General features: G+C 42.7%; 1 protein-coding gene across 1 annotated transcript in view; it reads right to left on the reverse strand.

Moving 5' to 3' along the window:
* Nucleotides 1–21,017, reverse strand: part of Smg6 (Smg6 nonsense mediated mRNA decay factor) — a 202,422-nt gene that overhangs the window by 167,717 nt on the left and 13,688 nt on the right. The window contains exon 7 of the mRNA XM_080267983.1: nucleotides 18,785–19,016. Coding sequence (XP_080124109.1) covers nucleotides 18,785–19,016 — 232 coding nt within the window. The remainder of the gene's footprint in view (nucleotides 1–18,784; nucleotides 19,017–21,017) is intronic.

Raw genomic sequence — 21,017 nt, forward strand, 5'->3', positions numbered from 1 at the left:
CTGACCTACTGTAGCTAATAATGAAATGAAAAAAATAAAACAGTAATTGGCTACCATGTTTCCATAATGCCGGCCTGATTATTTCTAATTTGTTGTAATCTTAGCCATCAGGGGAGCGACTTTAGCGACTGTAATGTACACATCTAAATCCTCGTAAAAGACAAGTTACATCTGTTAGAGCTGTTTAGAGTTCTACATGGATCCCCCACGATTGCCATTGAGGATAGACAGCTAAACTTTCTCTTTATATGTAAGGGATAACTTCAAGGCGGTAACAATATAAAAAAGATGTCATGACACTGAAACAACACTTGTTCGTGTTTATTCCCTTCGTTATGATTAACCTCAAATAAGGCAAGAGCACAAAGAGCAATGTAAAAATATGCCGCCGTACTGAATGACCCAACAGTCGTATCATATTTGCACAACTGAAAAATGCAGAAAACAAAATAAAAATTACCTATATCTCTTTTCTCACCCGCCTCGCTATCTGCCTGTATTATACACCTCAGTATCTACCTATCAATCTGTCAATATCTACCTGCCTACAGTTACACACACCTTTCTACCAGTCTACTAGCTTATCATTAATCTCTCACCCTGTTTATTTTCCATCCACCAGTCAGCCATTTCAACCACTTCTTAACAAAAGGGGTGTTTTTCCTAAGTCGAATAAAATGGCCCAGCTGTGGTTAAAAAAAAAAAAAAAAAAAAAAAAAAAAAAAAAAAAAAACGGTACTGAAAGAAATCTTAGGCCAGAGCTCTTTCACCTTAACTTTATAGAACGTTTTAAAATAAAGACAGTAATACGGCTCTACATTCTTTCCATCGCACTTCATGACCTGTATCATATTCTAGCGTTTATCTCTTGTATCTCAGTATTCAGGGTGGAGAGATGGCAATCTTATGCCTAGTTTAAGTATGCAGATTATAGAATGTATTCATGGAGACATTTCTTAAGATATCTTCACAACAATGGGTCTCTCACAAGGTTTTTAAAAAATCGTGTATTGTGGCAAGATAGTAAGTTATCGCCGTAATGAAAGAATTTATTTACCAGTTTATCTGCTCATCTACTGGACTCCCTCCCCCTGTCTTCAACCTCTCAAAGCGGGCAGTGACCCCGACAAGAGAGGGGGAGGGAAGGAGAAGGAGGAGGGGGAAAAGAAACGGAGGGGAGAGGGAAGTAACTCGAGCCCTGACTGTGGTTAGAGAGAGAGAGAGAGAGTAAAAGTACAAGAGATGGAGGAAGAAAACGAGAGACAGTGAAAAATGACGAGTGAAAGTAGAAGGATGCAAAAAGATAATAGTAAAAGACAACGAGGTAATACTAGTGAGAATGAGAGCGAAAAGAGGAGAGGAAAGGGGACAAAGGGGTGGAAGTGAAATGGAGAGAAAGAAAAGTACAGAGGGAGGGGGAGGCAAGTTCAAGGCAACTCAAGGGCACAGGGAACGTGAAGGAGGAGGAGGAGGAGGAGGAAGAGGAGGAACTAAAAAAAAATATGTGGTACAAAAGGTCATACAACGCCGGACATGATAAACATATATATAGGTAAGAAAAAATAAGATAAAATAGACATAAATGGTATTAAAAAACGTAAAAAAACGATCATTTTGTGTGTGTGTGTGTGCGTGTGTGTGTGTGTGTGTGTGTGTGTGTGTGTGTGTGTGTGTGTGAAAACGTACTTTGGTGTGTAGGTGTGTATGTTAGTATGTATGTGTATGTATGAATACATGTATGTAAAAATAAGTATATATATAGTGTGTGATTGTATTTATGTACACATTAATGCATATATACAGTATGAATGTTTGCATGAATGTATAAATGTATGTATGTATGTATGTATGTAGGAAGAGCACAGTACCAGAGCAAGAGGAAGGACGCGCCCTGACCTCAAACTATAAATCTTAAAATACGCTCCAGGTGTGTGTGTGTGTGTGTGTGTGTGTGTGTGTGTGTGTGTGTGTGTGTGTGAGAGAGAGAGAGAGAGAGAGAGAAAGAGAGAGAGAAAGAAGGATGAAGAGTATGAGGAACTAAGAGTAAGAAGGTGAAGAATTTGGCTACTGCGTATGTGTGTGTGTGGGGGGGGATACCCAGGGGCAGGTCAAGAGATGAACTTAGATAACACATGACCTCCTTCCCTCCCCCTATCCCCCCTTCTCTAAGTCCTTCTCCCTCTTCTACCCCCTTTTCCTCCCTTCCTCCCTCCAGCGGTACCTCTCCCTGCTTCCTCTCTCACACTTCTCTACTTGTCTCTCGCCTAATCGTTTTCCTTTTTCTAACTTTATTCTCCACCTTTGTCTCCCTCCATGAACAGTATCTCATCTCCTCCCTCACTCCTTATGCCTTCTCCTCAACCTTTCCCTAACCCAGACACTCTTTACCCCACCTCCTCTTGCTCCCCCCTTTTCTCTGTCTCCTGTACTTCCTACCTTTATCTGTAGTTCTCTCCCTCTCTCTTAAAATACCTCTTTCTGACCACGTCTCCCTCCAGTAATCGTTCTCTCAACCCATCATTTACCTGATCAGTTCTTAATCACTAGCTCTTTTCTCCTCTCTCTCTCTCTCTCTCTCTCTCTCTCTCTCTCTCTCTCTCTCTCTCTCTCTCTCTCCTGTTTGCCTTCCTTTTTCCTCCTGTGACCTCTTCTCTTCCTGTATTTGCCACCTCTTCCTTTACTTACCTCCTTCCTCCATCAATGTCCATTCTTTACCTCTTCCCCTACTCTTCTTTCCCTCCTTCCCTTTCATCCTCCATTCCTCCTTTTCCCTCTCCTCTTCTTCCCTCCTTCTCCCGCACTTTCCCTCCATTTCCTTCTCTCCTGCCGTTCTTTAACTCCTTCCCTACGAGTCTCATGTAGACGTAATAAAATCGCATGGTACTGAGAGGAGACAAAAGGAAAAATTCAACTTGCGACGGGAATGAACCTTTTCGTTATGATGAGGTTTTTTTTTAGTTTTGTTCTTGTTCCTTCCAGACGATATTATTTACCCAAAGTCCATATCCAATCGTCATGTGGTAGAAACAAAAAACAAAGACATTCCCGAGCGGCAAGGATTAAATAGTGTCCTCATTTCTTTACGCCTCTTTCAGTTGCCTGCGTCCCGCATCTCTTCCCTCCCTACTTCCACCCTTAACCTTTCTTCCTCCCCCTCTTCCATCCTTCGCCTTTCTTTCCTCCTCCTCATTCTTCCTTTCCCTCCCCTTCTCCTGTCCTAAGCGTTTGCTCCTTCTTTTCCCTCTCTTTCTCCCGCCCTTAACTTTTCTTTCCTCCCTTCTTTCCATCCATCCTTTTGTCCTTCCCTTCACCCTTCTTTCCTCCCTCCTTTTCTACCCTCCCCTTCTCCCGCTCTTCGCCTTTCTTTCCTCCCTCCCTCCCTTTCCTCCCCTCCCCTTCTCCCTCCCTCTCTCCCTTTTTCGTCATGTCACGCTTTCCCTCGGGCCACTCCAGTTTATAACAGATTCTATTTCCCTTCCAGTGTTATTTTAGGTTTATTTATTTCTTTTCCAGTAATAACACACGTATTCCTCTTTTTCCACACCGGGCAGTTTTATTCAGGTAAGGAGAAAACCCTCGTACTGATGGAGTAGATATGACCATTACCTTCTTCAGTACGATATCTTATATACTGTACTCCTACCAACTGCCAAACGATTTTCAGTTAGATCTCACTTAGAGAATGGGGTATTAATAACCTAAAATAAATTCACATACACACTTTTAAAAACCAGTACCTATCACCTACTCAGTACTTAAGTCACGATTCTCCACCAATACCTTATCCCTCAGCCTAACTTCACCAAAGCCTTTACGTTAAACAGTACGATGAAACCTAGATGTGTAATATGGTGCGAAGATCAATAATATCGTAGTGTAATACTCCGCAGAATAATATCGTCTACGCATTATTTAGTGACCACTCCACTTCGCCTATTAATACCCCTTCATTCTGCCCATCGTTTCCAAAACTCTCATATCCAGCAGTTCCACAAGACCCTGTCCGAGCATAATTTCGTGACCAATAACCTCCGTCTGTCAACATTTGTAATGCACACTAACCTGGCCCAAATTTTCGACATTCTGCAACTTATTTCGCGTAGTTCAGTGGCGAAATGACGCGACACTAAGACTCTAAATCATTCCCAAAGCACTTCTTCGGGACTAGCAGCATATTCGTCTACTAATCTACTATTAAAACTCAGCATACAGGATGGAGACATAGCAGTTTTAGGCCAAAGTTAGTGTAAAATGAGTCTAGTAACATCATCTAAGCACAATTCAGTAAGCAGTTTTTTCGCATTACCATTTCCAAAACTAACACGTACAACAGTTAGACAAGACAGTGCGAAGAGAAATAATAATACTGAGTCATTCTTAAGTGACGCCTACATCCTGTCAACCTGTCATTATCAACACCTGCACGTCCACCCCTTCGACGAAACCCAATAATGCTGTACAGTGTGATACATAACAATACCCTTTGCGGAAATGTACTGACTGCTTGATGAGGTGTTACAGGATACTGGTTAGGTGCTGAAAGAGAGAGAGAGAGAGAGAGAGAGAGAGAGAGAATTTAAACATTTTTTTTATTCGTCTATATGTCCATCCACCATCCAGTCCTTTATCGCTCCTTGTTAGGCAGGCAAACATAGGTATGAAGACAGATAAAAAAGACGGACACAGACAGGCAGACAGCGACAGACAACCAGATTAACATGGATACACAGGCAAAAGACATACAGAGAGATAAATACGAGTAATAGGACAGACAGATAAATAACATAGATGCATGGAAAAGGTAGCTGACATTTGAGGTACTGAGAGGAAACCCAGAGGAGGAGGAGACAGGAAGGAGGCGAGTTAAATACAGGGGGTGTGGGAAGGAGGGGAAAACAGGGAGGAGGGGCTGGAGGAATTCACAGGGGCGGGGGGTTGGGAAGAGGTGGAGGTGAAGGAGGGGGGAGGGGGGCAAGCCGGCTTCTCCGACCTTCACAAGGCCGAGTGAGTGTCCTCCACCCCCCTTCAGCCCCCCCTACCCTCCTCTCTCCTCAAACTTCTCACCCCCGCAACCACGACTGTAACCATTACTACCGCAGTGCATGGTATTTGCCACCTCATCTCTACAACTGCTACCATTATTACTTCTGTCACCACTACTACCACTGCTACTACTACCACTACCACTATTGTACTACTGCTGTTACCATTGTTTTTTCTATATAAGACGACCTCCATCATCACTAGTTCACTGACCCCACGCACTCTAACACTGAGGCTTCTGATGCCCGTACTACACCCACTGATAATAATCATAATAATCATAAACATAACAGTAATAATAATAACAATAATAATAATAATAATGATGATGATGATGATAGTTTAGTGTAAGCCACACACACTCACTCAGTGCTGTTAAAACCAGTTCCAAAGTGTTCACTTAAAATGAGTTCTCTTTACTACATTCCTTTTACTCTAACTTGGTCTAAAATTGCCATCTCCCAATCTTGAATGTTGATCTGTAACAATAAATTAACACTGGAATAAGATGCTATTCACAAAGAAGTGCAGTGAAAAGGATGCAGAGCCGTAGCAATGACTTTGTTACTGAGCTATGGGAAGTAAGCCGTAAAAGGACGAAAATCTGGCCCAGGTTAGAGGAGAATGGGTATAGTTACAACCGTACCGCCAACACCACGAATTCTCACCATTAACGAAACCATCATTACCACGTGACACATAACAAAATACACTGATATACAGTGAAATTACTACAAACACGTTATAAAGTTCATGTACCGGGATACGGATAATATTATGTAAGACCAAGAGAATAATCCAGTAATATAATACTAAGTACTAAACCATCTCCAAACTTTCAGAGGATTTAGTGATGAGTATTAGCCAGAAACATGATAATTCTCGTACTACATGGTTCCCCATTTTCCTGCTCCAAGACTCTATCCATCCCGTTTGCATTTGTGAGAAGGCAAGCTCATAAGTCCCGTTTATATTTTCTTATTTGCAAAAAAGGAAAAACCGGCCGGCACGATACAAAATTCGTAAACAAAATAATAATCAAGCCAAATGTTTAACGATCCAGCCACACCAACATAAATACAAGAACAAAGGGAAATTACTGATTGAGTAAAAAAGGCGAAAAAGCTTTGGATTAAATAAAAGAGAGCGAGGAAGATGGAGGTGCTGGAAGGATGGCTGTGATTGGCCAGGGCAGTGATGCGTGAGGACCAATGAGAAGAGAGGAAGCATAAGTTGGGCCCGTGATGATCTGTCCCGGGTCACGTACTCACACACACACACGCACACAAGCCTGGCACACACACACACACACACACACACACACACACACACTAGAGAATTTATTGCTCGACCTACCAAGGGTGAGTGGGGAGTGCAGTGTAAGGTTGTCTGTGTGTATGTCTGTTGTCTGTACGCTCACAAAGTCTTCAGTGCAGCAGATCATTCCTGAGTGAAATCGCCCGGGGACAGCAAAAATAAACTGAAAGCAGGTCCTTGTACAGAAAAGATTACTGTTAATCGCTAATTTCGGTCAGTACGGGATTTTTCGTAATCAAAATAATGAGGTATGAATGCTACAAGAATAAAACTTTAAAACAGTCATCGTACTGAACTGGTTCTTAAGGAGTGGGCATATGTTAGTGGTCTGTCCTTATCACTGTCAAGAATTTTAAATCCTCCTCGAAAATGGCCAAAGCACTCTTGGTTTTTCATTAAATCATTAAAGTCCCGGTAGGCCAGGTTGATCGTGAAACCAGGCAGGTTGATACCTTAGATTTTCATTGTTATGTTGCAGTCTCATCAAGCACCAAAAACAGAAAGCTTACAACATCCCACATAATCACATAAACTACGATAAACTTTTAAACAATCAGCGCTGCTCTAAACACGCACGCTGAACCGTATCCTAAGTTTTACGAGTATACAAAAACAATGTTATAATTTCACGCTCGTGAAGTTTCACGCCATTAGTAACCTACACGAAACCAGATAAACCTCTGAGAGTATATAACTGTAATTAGAAGTTTCGCAACTATCAAGCTCTCGCAGTCATTAAGCTTTTTGTACGAAAAATATGTTATCGGAGTATTTTTTTCTGCGCCACATCTTTATTTTTTATGCAGAAGGAACCAAAGGCTAGAAGCCCACGAAATCGTTTCCTCGGGGAAAAAAAAAAAAAAAAAAAAAAAAAAAAAAAAGCCAAATACAAGACCCGTTCATTTCGAGATGTCTGGACACTGCGTTCAAAAGACTGGAGGACATAGACAGTAGGAAATGCAGACACAGGCAGAGTTCCAAAAGAGGAGGACAGTTCCAAAATTAACCTGTTGCATACGTGAAGGACTAGGAGTAAACGGTTAACTCTGGCATTAAAGAGCTGGACAGAAAAGGGATGAGAGTTTGCTACGAGACGGATGCTACGCGCCAGCTGTAACGGTGGAGGGATGCAGGGATACATAAGACCCCATAAGGTTAATATAGACAGAGGTCCCATATTAACATTATCTCTTGTGCTGAAGGGGTTAATAAATCCATTGAGAGAGAGAGAGAGAATCTACTCGGGTGAATACACTCCATAACGTTAGCAGGAATATAACGTCGTTGTACTGACAGAGATCTGTCAGTAAATCAAATTCGTACTGGAAAAACACAGAAAAAATGGTATTCTGGCAGTTACAGGATAAAACGGAGAAAAACTATTCTGTCAGTCTGAGCGTCAGCCACACCCAGTCACTTCCAACCCCCAATTTTCCACGCACGGACACCCACTGGGGGAGTCATACTTCATATATACACATTACGGTCATGCAGAGGCCACCCCTAGCACCTCACACCACTCCAGCACAAGTAGGCACTGGACAAGCAAGCATACTAATACTGGACTGTACGTACTATAGTTGGCATTGGACACTTCGTAACATACCGTCCTTATTGGTATATTACGTACAGTATACTTTCACAATCTTTTGTATGCTTTTTTGTCCATTTTATTTAATATCGACATGATGCGCGTCGACAATATACAGTATACTAAAGTGTAACACTCAAAATACACCTTGATATTATTTTATATCAAGAAATCTCCTACACTATCAATGATACGGATCATTTTACTCTTATTAGCCTAGTATTCCTTCGTATCTGTTTCAGTTGTAATTCTCTCTCTCTCTCTCTCTCTCTCTCTCTCTCACCTGGTGCCATACAGAAGGGTCACTGGCATATAATACCTCATAATGAGGTAGCAAAAATGAGCACGGAACAAGGTCGCATGCACACGTACACAGATGGGCAATGTTGCACGCGCACACACACACACACACACACACACACACACACACACACATACACACACACACACACATACACACACACACACACACACACACACACACACACACAAAGAGTACATACGCAAACGCACGCACAAAGTCAAGGTCGCTCACACAAAGAGCAACAAACTGAGTGACGCACGCAAGGTCACACATAAATACACATAAAAAAGAAAAGTTAGGAACGTGAGACAACAATGGAGGAGGAGGAGGAGGAGGACTGGTTGGTAGTGACAGGATAGGAGGAACGACCCAAGAAGGCATTTCTCTCCCACCCTCCTTTCGTCTCTCTATCTCTCCTTCACCCTCTCAGTGTCTCCCACCCTTCATCCCTACATCTCCCCATCTATCCCACCATCCCTCACTACATCTCTATTTCTCCCACCCTCTCCATCTTTCAACTCTCCCTCCCTCCATCAATCTCTCCGTCCGTCCCTTAATCTGTCCCTCCTCTCCCTCCCTCCCTCAGTCTCTTCTTCCCTCTCTCCCTCCCTCCCTTCCTCAGGTCTTGTCTCATCCCCCCCCCTCTTGTTTCTCAGCCTCCCCTTCCCCTCCTCCTCCCCTCGTTATCTCACATACCCTCTTCTTTCCCGTCCCTTCTTATCTCACCTGCCAATTTTCTCATCCTTACTCCCTTCAGCCCCAAGACATCTAGTAGAGTTTATTCTTGCTGCCTACCAGAAGCTTTTACGCATCTTAAGAGAGCCTTTTTGAACTGATGAGGTTAGATACAGACTTTATTAACCCCTTCACTATCAGAGGTTCTTCTTACATAAATTCGTCGAGAATAGTTCTTGCACCATAACTTGTAGATTTTCCTCCTTCTGTAGCTTGTATTACGTAGCTCCGAGGCAGAAAAAAACAATACCATTGATCTACATTCTTTTCATTCCACGTCTTTGATATCAGCACCATACTGCAGTGTTCATTCATTGTTACAAGTCAGCACTAGCAACAGTAGTAGTATAGTAGTACGGTAGTAGTAGTTGCTGTTGCTGTTTCAACCCCTCATCTCAAATATGATGCCAGTGAACTGCAGGCTAAAGTTGCCCTTACGTGCAGTCCATTAGCCTCCTTTTGGAAGACAGGGAGAGAGTTGAGGAACGTTTGTATTACAGGGCAGCAACGTAGTTTGATTATATTGGTGCCACCACATGCAGGGGTTCCTCTTCAGCACGACGTCGTAGTGAAGTGATGAATCAGTATCCATACCAAGCATACGTGAGGAAGGAAGGGCAGTGGAGTCTGCCATAAAAATCATAATGTCACGGTACATTTTGTCTCGATCACAGAACAAAGATCCACCTGGCTAACCTTTTATAATGAGTATTTATTACCATGACGTGATTGATTTTTTTTTTTTTTCATTCTGGCTACCGAACAAGAAGCTTCTGTCAACCTGAAAGTTTTCGTACTGAAGGGGTTGGACAAATAGGCTCCATTAACACCTAAACTACAAAGGTGCACTCCTAAAGTGATCTATGTACCGTTGTTATTTATGAATATAATATGGTATTAGGTAATCTTTCAAATATATATAAGCGCTCAGGTTTACGATCTGTTTAAAGAAACAAAAAGAAAATGCTGAATTTGAATTAAAGATGCTAGGAACAGTTTCTCAATGCATTTAAAAGGAATTAGCGACGATCTAAGACAAAAATATGGGTTTTTTCCATGAACAAAAACTCTTTCTTGTTTGTCCCTATAGTATCATTTATACGCTATGCATGTGCAAATGCAAGAAGGAAAGTAGGTAAACGGTCGACCCCCCTCTCTTGGGTCCTCCCTGAGTTCCCTCAACCTCCTCCTTCTCTCCCCTAGGCTAATTATCCATTTTTTTAATTTTCAATCGGGGAATAAGCAGGAAAATATGAGGTCAGGTCAAAAGGGTTCAGTACGTAAAACAGGAAACAGTCATGAAGTACAGTTGTGTTGGCTGAGTGTTTTTCTTGCTTTCCTCCCTCCCTCCCGCCTACCTCCTGCTTCTCTCATCTAACTGCATCCCTTTCCAGTTGGTGTCACTATTTCCCTTCCTTCCTTCCTTCCTTCAGCATTCGCCCTTCCCTGTTTCCTTCATTTTCTCCCATTTGCGGCATCCTCTCTCTCTCTCTCTCTCTCTGGTCATTACTGTTGTTACCACTATCACCATCATCATCATCATCATCAAATTGGTCAGGCCGCACCGGTGTCCAAATTTGGTGTTAGATCTTCAAGTTTACGATCGCTTTTGTTTTTCACTTTATCCGCGGAAATTTCTCGTATTTTTGCCTCACTTGACTGGCAATCGTTCACCCTTTCCTCCCCGCCTCATTAATTTTGTCAACTTCTTAATTTTTCCAGGTAATTTTCATGGTTATTTGCTTTTTCCGTGTTATTTCCGGTTTGTATGTAACCCCATTTTTCCGTATTTCTCCTGTATTGCCTTCTTTCCTCCTCCCTTTGTACCTTTCCTCATTTTCCTCCCGTGTCCTAGCTTTTTATGCCTTTCCTATTTCATAACTTTCAGCATGTTCCCCCTATTTTCCCATTTTCTCTAGTGTTACCCAACCTCCCCTCTACCTATGACTACCTCATTTTCCCCCCATCTCCTCATACATCTCGGTGTTCCCCTTCATGCCCTATGCCTGTACCTAAACCATTTTCTTTTTCTCTCCGCCTCCTTCTCTGTATTTTCTTTCCGTCTAACTTTTCTATGCCTAACCCATTTTCTTTCCACCTTCCCATACTATTCTGTGTTTCATCTCTTCTCCCTCACTCTCTGTGCCAAAGATTTTCCTTCCACCTTCCCCTACTTCTCTGTTTCTTCCCTTCTCTCTTTCTGTGCCATTATCCTTCCAGCTTCCCATACTTCCCCCAAGCTTCCCTCTTTCCTCTCGACCTGTACCTCCTCTGTATTTTATTCATTTTCCAGAATTACCTCATTTCTCCTCCGTCTTCTGTGTGTCCTTCATGCCTCCCTCGTCCCACTAAGTTCCTTTCACTCCTCTAGACCTCACCAACCGGGGATCCCCTTCTACTCACACTTCCCTTCTCTCACATATTCCTCTCCTCCTGTACCCCCCGTCCTCCATGTTCCTTCCCCTCTCCTACACCTCACCAATCCTCATACTTCCCTCTTCATACCTGCCAAGCCTGATTACATCTCCCCTCCCCCCATCCCCTGCAGAAAGTGCACCTCCTCTTGCATTTGTCAGACAGGACGTTAGCTTTACTGCTCTTGCCTTTCCTATCCCCGGTCTTCCTTCTCTCTTTTCTTCTTTAAATTTTCTCTCTCTCTGTACTTAATCTCTTCATCTTATTTTTCACTTTTTTAAGTCATGTATTTTTTCCTTTACCATTTATATCCTCGCCCACATCTCATCCTCCCTTCCTCTGTTCCCTCCTCTCTCCTAAACCTCACTAGTTTTCTCTTCCCCTCACACTTCCCTCTTACTACCAACCAAACCTGGTTACACCTCTCCATGCTTCCCTTCCTTCTCTACCTTCCCCTCTCCTACACCTCACCAGTCTCTCCTTCCCCACACACCTCCCTCTTACTAACTCCTGGACCTGATTGCATTCCCCCCTGAACCCACGTCCTGCAGAGTGCACCCCCTCAAGCGTTTGTCAAACAAGGGCGTTATCTTCACGGCTTTCGTCTTTCTTCCCTCTTTATCCTCTCACCAGATTCTCTTTTTCTCTCCTTTGCAGTTCTCTTCGTCGTATATCTTTCTTGCTTTTCTTCTCTTTATTCTCCCTTCAGCATTCTTCTTCCCTCGCTGTAACCTCCCTCTTCTCTTGTCCTGTTCATCTTTTTCCTTCTCCTCCCTTTCGTGATTCAGTTTTTCCATCCAGAATTTCTCAGTCGCTACCAATATTCCTTTTATCATCCCACTTTTCTTGCCCTTCTATACGTCATCTCTTCTCTCTCCTTTCTTATACTGTACTTCCTTTCTTCATCTCCCAGTCTCTTCAACCCCCCCCCCCCTTGGTCTCACCTCCTGCAGAGAATTTACGTTCACTGTCCTTACCTGTCCTCTGTTTTTCTGACCTATCGTGTTCCTTCTCTAGGTTCTCTACTTTTTTTTCATCCTCCATTCACATGTCCTTCCTCACCTGCAATACATCTTCATAAATCCTTTTCATCTCTTCCCTTTATTTCATTTCCCTGTCACAAATTCATACTTCCAGTTGCTCTACTTTTCTCCGTATAATTTTCTTCTACTCCCTTCTCCTACATTTCCTTCCTTACTGTTTTTCCCGTCTTTCTCCTTTGTCAAACTTTTATCTTACCTGCAATTCCTCATCACGGCATTTTCTCTTAGCTTCATTTTCATAAGCATTACTTTTTTTTCTCATCTGCAAATTTTTCTTAACAAGTCTTCTCTTTTTCCTCACCCTATTCTCCCTCTAGATTTCTTTCAGTTACCCTACACCCCTTTTTTAACGACTTCTCCATCTTTCTCTCCTTCCTCCTCCTCCTCCTCTTTCCTCGTTGCAGTCGCGCTCTCCTCTTCTCCTGCTTTCGTCTTCTCCTGCTTGTATGTGTACTTTCCCTCCAGATTTTTCGTCTCATCCGGCAATAAATCGTCTTCCTCTTCGCATGCACTTTGTTTTTTCCACATCTTTCTTTCCCATCTCCCTTTCCTCCCGTTTATCTTTCCTCTCTCCTCTCAACATTTGTACCTCTCAGAGTTTCTTCCTTCCCAGAGCTGTTTACATACTTTTCCTTTCTTTATGTTTTCTCTCTACTGACTTCAGTGGCTATCCACTCTTCTGTCTTTTTCCAGCATTATCCTCATCATTTTCTTCACATTACTGTTATCTTTTCTAAATTCATCCCCGTCCTCCTTCTCCTTCCCTGTATTATTTACTGTCTTCTGTTTCTTCATGGATCTCTCTCTCTCTCTCTCTCTCTCTCTCTCTCTCTCTCTCTCTCTCTCTCTCTCTCTCTCTCTCATGAACATTTTCTCCACGATTTCCCCTCCACTGTCCGTTCCTCCACCTCCTCATTATACTCAGTCAGACACCGTACCAATCACTTGCTCTCCCATTTTCTGGTTTCCCTCACCCCAACCTCTATCCCCCTCACCCCCATTCACCCCCGCAGCCGACAGCCTTGTATTCGACCTTCGCCTCTCTCCCCTTCCCTTCCCTTTCCTTCCCCTCTCCCTGTTTTCCTTGCACTCTCCTCTCTCCCTCCCTCCTTCCTTTCCTCCCTCTCTTCTGCCTTTCTGCATACACATTTCCTAAGCAGAGCATTTTCATTTAGTAATTTCCTACCCATTTTCATACAAGTATAATCCACTGAATTAAAACCATATTTTGATATAATGAAACAATTCGATGGCCAAGAAAAATCATGACTAAATGCAAATTTATCCCAGGAGTTTTGGCTGCCCCAGGCATACGTCATCTACTGGTAACATCATTTGGGAAAAGAAAAAATCTTGTTGCTCACACACTTCCTTCACTTTACCTGATACTGGCTTGGCAGAGTTTTCTGTTCTATACCACAGGACGATATCAAAGATTAACCCCTTCAGCACAATGATATATTTTGTAATTTGTTCTTGCTAGTGACAGACTGTTTATATAGTTCAAGAGAAACATTTTGAAATCAAGGGGTAAGATACAACCTTCATTAGCTCTTTCACTACAGTATGTGGGGTTTTCTAGAATCGGCTGGAACTAGCAACACTATGATATAAAATACAGTACATCATCAGGCTGAAGAAGTTAACTTGAGCACAAAATCACGTTTTCATCAAAATGTACAACGAACCTAACTTGCCCATGACTCATACTGACTCAAATGCTTTACCCAGATGCAACTGAATCTATCATTTTCATGCAGTTGCATAGTGATTTCAAAGCACTGGCTATGCAAAATACAAATGGGGGTAGCGAGGTTTCAAGAATACTCCCCCAGTATCCCTGCTTGTCGTACGAGGCGACTAAAAGGGTTGGTGGTGGGTTAGTGCCCCACCCCGTAAAAAGAACTAACTAATAAAGCGAATAAAGCGCCTCGGACCCGGACGGACCATACATTGACCACTAAGGAACGGACAAAGGACATTCTTAGGGTGGGAACATGGAATGTGAGAGGAGTGAATGATGAAGTGAAAGAGAGAGAGGTTGTTCAGGTGCTTGAGGATGCAAAAGTGGATATATGTGGATTGACTGAAACTAAATGGAAAGGTGAAAGGGTGAGAGAATGGGAATATGGTGTAGGTATATGTGCGGGAGTCAGTGAGAATGAGAGGGCAAGAGAGGGAGTATGTCTGATGATAAGCAAGAAGTGGAAGGAGAATATAAGAGAGTATGGAACAGTGGGTGCAAGGATTGTATGGGTGAGGATGAAAGTAGGTATACAAGCATGGGCGATTGTATGTGTGTATGCTCCAACAGAGGATCGAGTGGCAAGAGTGAAAGATGAGTTTTGGGCAAGAGTAGAAGCATGTATGGACAAGTTTGAGAGGAGCGAGAGAGTGCTGTTGATTGGAGACATGAATGGCAAAGCTGGAAATGTACGAGTGGATGGAGTGGTTGGTCAGTGGGGTGTGCCAGCTGAAGCAGATGGGAATGGTAGTGCTTTGGTGGACATCTGTGCTTGTAAGGGGTTGGCAATAGCCAACACCTACTTTCGTCATAAGATGATCCACCGGTATACATGGAGAGTAATGAGGAGGATGGATGGTGAACTTGTTGAACGAAAGGCAATGATAGACTACGTGTGTGTGGATGAGCGAATGAGAAGACAAGTGTTGGATGCAAGAGTGTGGAGAGGGTGGGGGAATGGAGTCTCGGACCATCACTTAGTGATGGCCAAGGTAAAGATGCAAAGAAAGTGGTTGAGGAGGCGAAGGGGAAGACAGGAGGAAGCAGCTCCTGTAAGAAGAGTGGAGAAATTGCAAGATAGTGAGAAAATGACAGAGTATAAGAGCATAGTGGAAGAAAGATTGGGAAGGTATGAGCTAGAGCAGATGGAAGGGGTGGAAGACGTATGTAAGATATTCACGGAAGAGATAGGTGCAGCGTGTGAGGCGGTTTGTGGAGTGAGGAGGAGATGCAAGGGTGTGCAAGGGACAGCATGGTGGAATGATGAGGTGAAACAAGCTGTGGAACAAAAGAAGAAGGCATATGGTGAATGGTTGGCGAGTAGAGGTAGGGAAGAAGATGAGAGAGAGAAGAGAGAGGTATATGTGAGCAGGAGAAGGGAGGTTAAGAGACTGGTGAAGGAGAGTAAGAAGAAAGTGGATGAAGAGTTTGAGAGGAATCTGAGTGTGAAATGGAGGGAGAGTAAGAAATTGTTTTGGAAGGAGGTAAAGAAAGTAAGGCAGTGTGAAAGGGGAAATAATAGGGGAGTGAAGAAATAATAGGGGAGTGTTGGTGGAGAAGAGAGAGAAATTGAGGAGATGGAAGGAGCACTTTGAGGATTTGTTGAATGTAGAGAGTGAGAGCAGTGTGAGTATAAGTGGTTGGGGAATGGTTAGGAGAAGAAGAGATGAGAGGAGGGAGGAAGAGATCAGTAGGGCGGAAGTAGTGGAGGCGATGAAGAAGATTAAGCTGGGAAAGGCCCCAGGAATTGATGGAGTGTGTGGTGAAATGCTTAGGTATGGGGGTGAGATTGTTGTGGAGTGGATATGGAAGTTGTGTAGATTGGCTTGGGAAGAGGGAAGGGTTCCAGAGGACTGGAAATCAGGTATAATTGTTCCTCTGCACAAAGGAAAAGGGGAGAGAGAAGTATGTGGTAATCATAGGGGTATTTGCCTTCTCAATGTGACTGGTAAAATATATGGTAGAATACTCATTGATAGGGTTAGGCATATGACAGAGGAGCTAGTTGGAGAAGAACAAGGGGGATTTAGGAAGGGAAAAGGGTGTGTAGATCAGATATTTGTTCTAAGATGTTTAGTGGAGAAGTATCTAGAGAAGGGAAGGAAAGTGTATGCTGCCTTCATGGACTTGGAGAAAGCTTCTGACAGAATAGATAGGCAAGGTATGTGGAAGGTATTAAGACTATATGGAGTGGAGGGGAAATTGTTGAGTGCTGTGAAGAGTATGTACGAGGGAGCTAGGGCTACGGTGCGAGTGGATGGTGAGCTGAGTTAGTTCTTTGATCTCAGTGTGGGACTGAAACAGGGGTGTGTGATGTCTCCAAGGCTGTTTAATATATATATGGATGGGGTTGTAAAGGAGGTGCAAGGTAGGGCAGTGGATGTGGGGCTGGCCCTAAGGAATGAGGGTGAGATTTGGAAGCTTCCGGTGTTGCTGTTTGCTGATGATACAGTATTGTTGAGTGAAGATGAATGGGAGTTGCAAGGTTTGGTGAATGAATCTGGGACAGTGTGTAGGAGGAGGAAGCTGAAAGTTAATGTAAACAAAAGTAAAGTTATGGTGTTTGAGAGGAATGAAGTCACAGAGTGTGCAGTGAGGTTGGATGGTGAGGATATGGAGAATGTGAGTGCATTCAAGTACTTGGGTATTGTGATGAGTAAGGATGGAACTTTGGGGGATGAAGTACGTGAAAGGGTACAGCAGGGAAGGAAGGTTGTTGGTACACTGAAAGCAGTGATGAGAAATAGGGAGGTGAGTATGGAAGTTAAGAAGTCACTGCATGATGGTATTGTGATCCCTACCCTGACGTATGGAAGCGAGGCGTGGACCTTGCAAGAGGGGAACAAGTCAAGAGTGAGGGCAGTGGAAATAAGTTACTTGAGAGGAGCATGTGGAGTGACGTGGAGGGACAGGTTGACGAATGAAGAAGTGAAGGAACGTTGTGGGGTGGATGTGGATGTGGTTGAGAAGATTAGGAGAAATACACTGAGGTGGTTTGGACATGTGGAGAGAATGGAGAATGAAAGACTGACTAAGAGGGTGTATGTAGGTGAGGTGGAGGGAGGGAGAGGGAGGGGTAGACCGAGGATGAGGTGGAGGGATGGAGTTGAGAGGTATATGAGGGAGGGGGGGGGTGAGTTGGGAGGAGGGTAGTCAAATGATGGGTGACAGAGTGACTTGGAGGCGTTTTGTCTGCAGCCACCCTTTGCGGGATTAGGGCGTCGGGCTATAGATAGATAGATAGATAGCTTTGAATCAGATGGAGACTTAAGTCAGGCAGGTGGTTATTTATTATGAATCATTCACCTCAGTAATTTAAGGGATACAAGCAATGACCTATCCTTTAAGAGTGCAGAATTAAGAAAATAAGCAGATTGAACACAACTTCCTTTTTGTAGCCATCCTAGTCCACGGTACAAATGACCTCTCTCACACTGGCTAATGACAGTGTCAAGAAATATAATAAACGAACATCCATCCTCCCTAACATCATGACCAGGGTGGGGTTTGATCTCTGAGCACTATGATCTTATGGCACGTAAAATATCAAGCCAAGCCTCAACCCTGCCATTAAGTTTGTATATTGGCAAAAACTTTGAATTCACAGTGCATTGGAACAAAACTTTGGATTCATTTTGAATCTGGGCCAAAACTTTGGATTCATTATGCCGATGGCATGTGAGTGGGGGCAGGTGATGTGCATAACTTCATCTGTTGGCACATCATGAAAAAAAGGACTGCCAGGTCCCAGGGAACTGACTACTTAATCTACACTAAAATACTGTATATTTAAAAAAAAAAAAAGATGAATGATAAAACTTTGGTCTCAGACAGTACCAGGGCCAAATTCTGAACTGTGTGTGTATCTAGGCCAAAATTAGTGATTCACACTACTGTATCTGCTAAGAAAACCCACCTTATGAGGTGGAGGTCTTTCTTGAATAATGTTTCACTCTACAGAGCTTTGTCAAGTTATTGAGAAACCTGACAAAATTCAGCTGCATAAAACATTGTTACTCAGTAAAAACCTCCACCTCACAAGATGTGGTTTCTTACCAACTCTGTAAGCATCACTGCTTATTCTAAAAGAAAAACTGATTCAGTTTGCATCTGAAGTAAACCTTCTGAATTACTTGTGTCCTGACTTCACAGTGCCATGCAATGTTAAAATAGAAGAATTCTACTTTTCCACAGGCAGATACAACTCTTTCCATTTGGAATTACCAATACTTTACAGGGTACAAGTATAGTGAAAACTATACCATACATACAAGGTTGTAAGACTTTTATCATTTTGGACAGTTTTATTTCAAATCAGTAAAATCGGTCCATGTTAACATCTACTTGAGACCCCAATAATGTATGTACAATAGGTTATGTTGTAGACACACATACATACATACCCAAAAAACATCAGCCAGAAATAATACAAGCAATCCTTGTTATAAGACTAATTAAGAATGTGCTTCATCATTAACAGTTAAATTTTAATAAGTATTTTCTCTAATTTACTAAAGACCTGACAGCAAACACCAATATCAAAAGGGCAACTTATAACAAGGACTTACTGTAACCATGAATAGAACACTCACCTTTGACTTCTGTGTTAGCTACTGCATACATATTGATGGCCATGATCTGCAGCAGGTGCTGGGTGGATAGGCGGGGCACTGTTGGTGAGGCTGCAGTAGGGGATCCAGACAGCAGAAGGGCTCGGAACTCTCGCAACATCTGAGTACAGCACTCCCGGAACCCATCAAGGCCCACGCGTGAGAACAGCATCCCATGACAATGTAAGTAGCTAGTCAGGAATCTTTTCATCAGCTGAAACATGAAAAGGAAAGAAATGTACAGAAAAAACGGTAGAATTATAGTTTCAGCCACCCACAGAATTACGAGATTTTGATCCACTTTTTCAGTATTTTAGACCAGTGTTTCTTGAAGTATGGTCCGCAGACCACCAGGGGTCCGTGGAACGTTCCAAGGGGTTCGCAAGCTAATTTGAGTATCAGATGAAACTTATGTAAAATTAATAATGTTATGACAGTTATGTGAAGTAAAATTTGAACAGTTATGTGCAAGTTAAGCCATTATAAATAATTCAGTAACAATTTCAGTATATTATAGCCTACAAACACCTTTAAACTCAAGAGGTAGGGTAGGAGGGAAATTTCTATTTCTATTGCCAGATGCCTCAATCCCATTTGGGGTGGCCACAAACAAATCACCTCCACGTCACTCTGTCCCCCGCCATTTCACTGCCCTGCTCCCAACTCACACCCCTCTCTCTCATATACCTCTCCACCCCATCCCTCCATCTCATCCTCAGCCTCCCCCTCCCTCTTCCCCCCTCCACCTCACTCACATACACTCTCTTCGTCAGTCTTTCACCCTCCATCCTCTCCACATGGCCAAACCACCTCTGTGTGTTCCTCATAATGCTTCCTATCACATCCACATCCACACCACAACGCTCCTTTATATCCTCATTTGCCAGCCTGTCTCTCCATGTGACTCCACAGGCTCCTCTTAAATAACTCATTTCCACTTCTCTCACTCTTGACTTGTGTCCTTCCAACAACAACCAAGCTTCACTTCTATACGTTAGAGATGATATCACAATACTGTCATGTAGTAACTTTTTCACTTCCATGCTCACTTCCCTGTTTCTTATCACTGCTTTCAAGGAACCAGCAACCTTTCTTCCCTGCTGTGCCCTTTCAAGCACTTCACCCTCCAAACCTCCATCCTTACTCATCACACTACCCAAGTACTTAAACGTACTCACATTTTCCAATTCCTTACCATCCAACCTCGCTGTACATTCACTGACTTCACCTCTCTCAAAGACCATCACTTTACTCTTCCCTACATTCACCTTTAGATTCCGTTTCTTACACACTCTCCCAAACTCATCCACCAAGCCTTGCAGCTCCCCTTCATCTTCACTCAACAACACAGTATCATCTGCAAACAACAGTACAGGGAGTTTCCAAACACTATCCTCTCTCACCAGGGCCACTCCAACATCCACTACCCTACCTTGTACCTCTTTTATTACCCCATCCATGTACAGATTGAACAACCATGGAGACATGACACATCCCTGTTTCAACCCAACCTTCAAAGAGGGAAATCTACTCATAATTAAGGGTCCTTCACATGATTAGTTTTAATAAAAGGGGTCCGCTGCACGAGAAAGTTTAAGAACCACTGTTTTAGACAATGCTAAGACCACTATGGGTTTATGCTACTCCACTACCATAAAATTTTCTGGATTATGATACCCTAGTCTTGGGATCCCCTCATCTTTGAATATGATAACACTGTATCAGACTATTAAAATAATGTTTTTTTTTTTATTATTAAATTTATAGGTTCAGCCACCCACAGAATTTGAGATTGATTTTTTTTTTCTTTTTGGCATTTTTGATAATTCTAAGACACTTTCTCTATGGCATTTTCATCACAAGTTATTTTTATTTTACTTTCAAAGATAACCTAACCTAGCCTAACCTAACCTAACCTAACCTAACCTATCTATCTATTGCCAGATGCCATAATCCCGTATGGGGTGGCCATTTGACTCTGAGTTATTTGTTTTACAGGGAGGGGCACTAACCCTCCACCAACCTACTTGACACGTCCAGGAGTAAAATAAAAATAATTTGAGATGAGAGTGCCGCAGAAGAAGTGTCTAAGAATTATCAAAAATGCCCCCAAAAATCAAAATCTCAAATTCTATGGGTAGCCGAACCTATAATAATACCAAAAAAAAAACATTGTTTTAATAGTCTAATACAGTGTTACTGTATTCAAAGATGA

The sequence above is a fragment of the Coenobita brevimanus genome, chromosome 26 (genome assembly GCF_032717465.1).
Source record: "Coenobita brevimanus isolate Jiangsu-jjx chromosome 26, ASM3271746v2, whole genome shotgun sequence".
In the NCBI taxonomy this organism is placed as follows: Eukaryota; Metazoa; Arthropoda; class Malacostraca; order Decapoda; family Coenobitidae; genus Coenobita; species Coenobita brevimanus.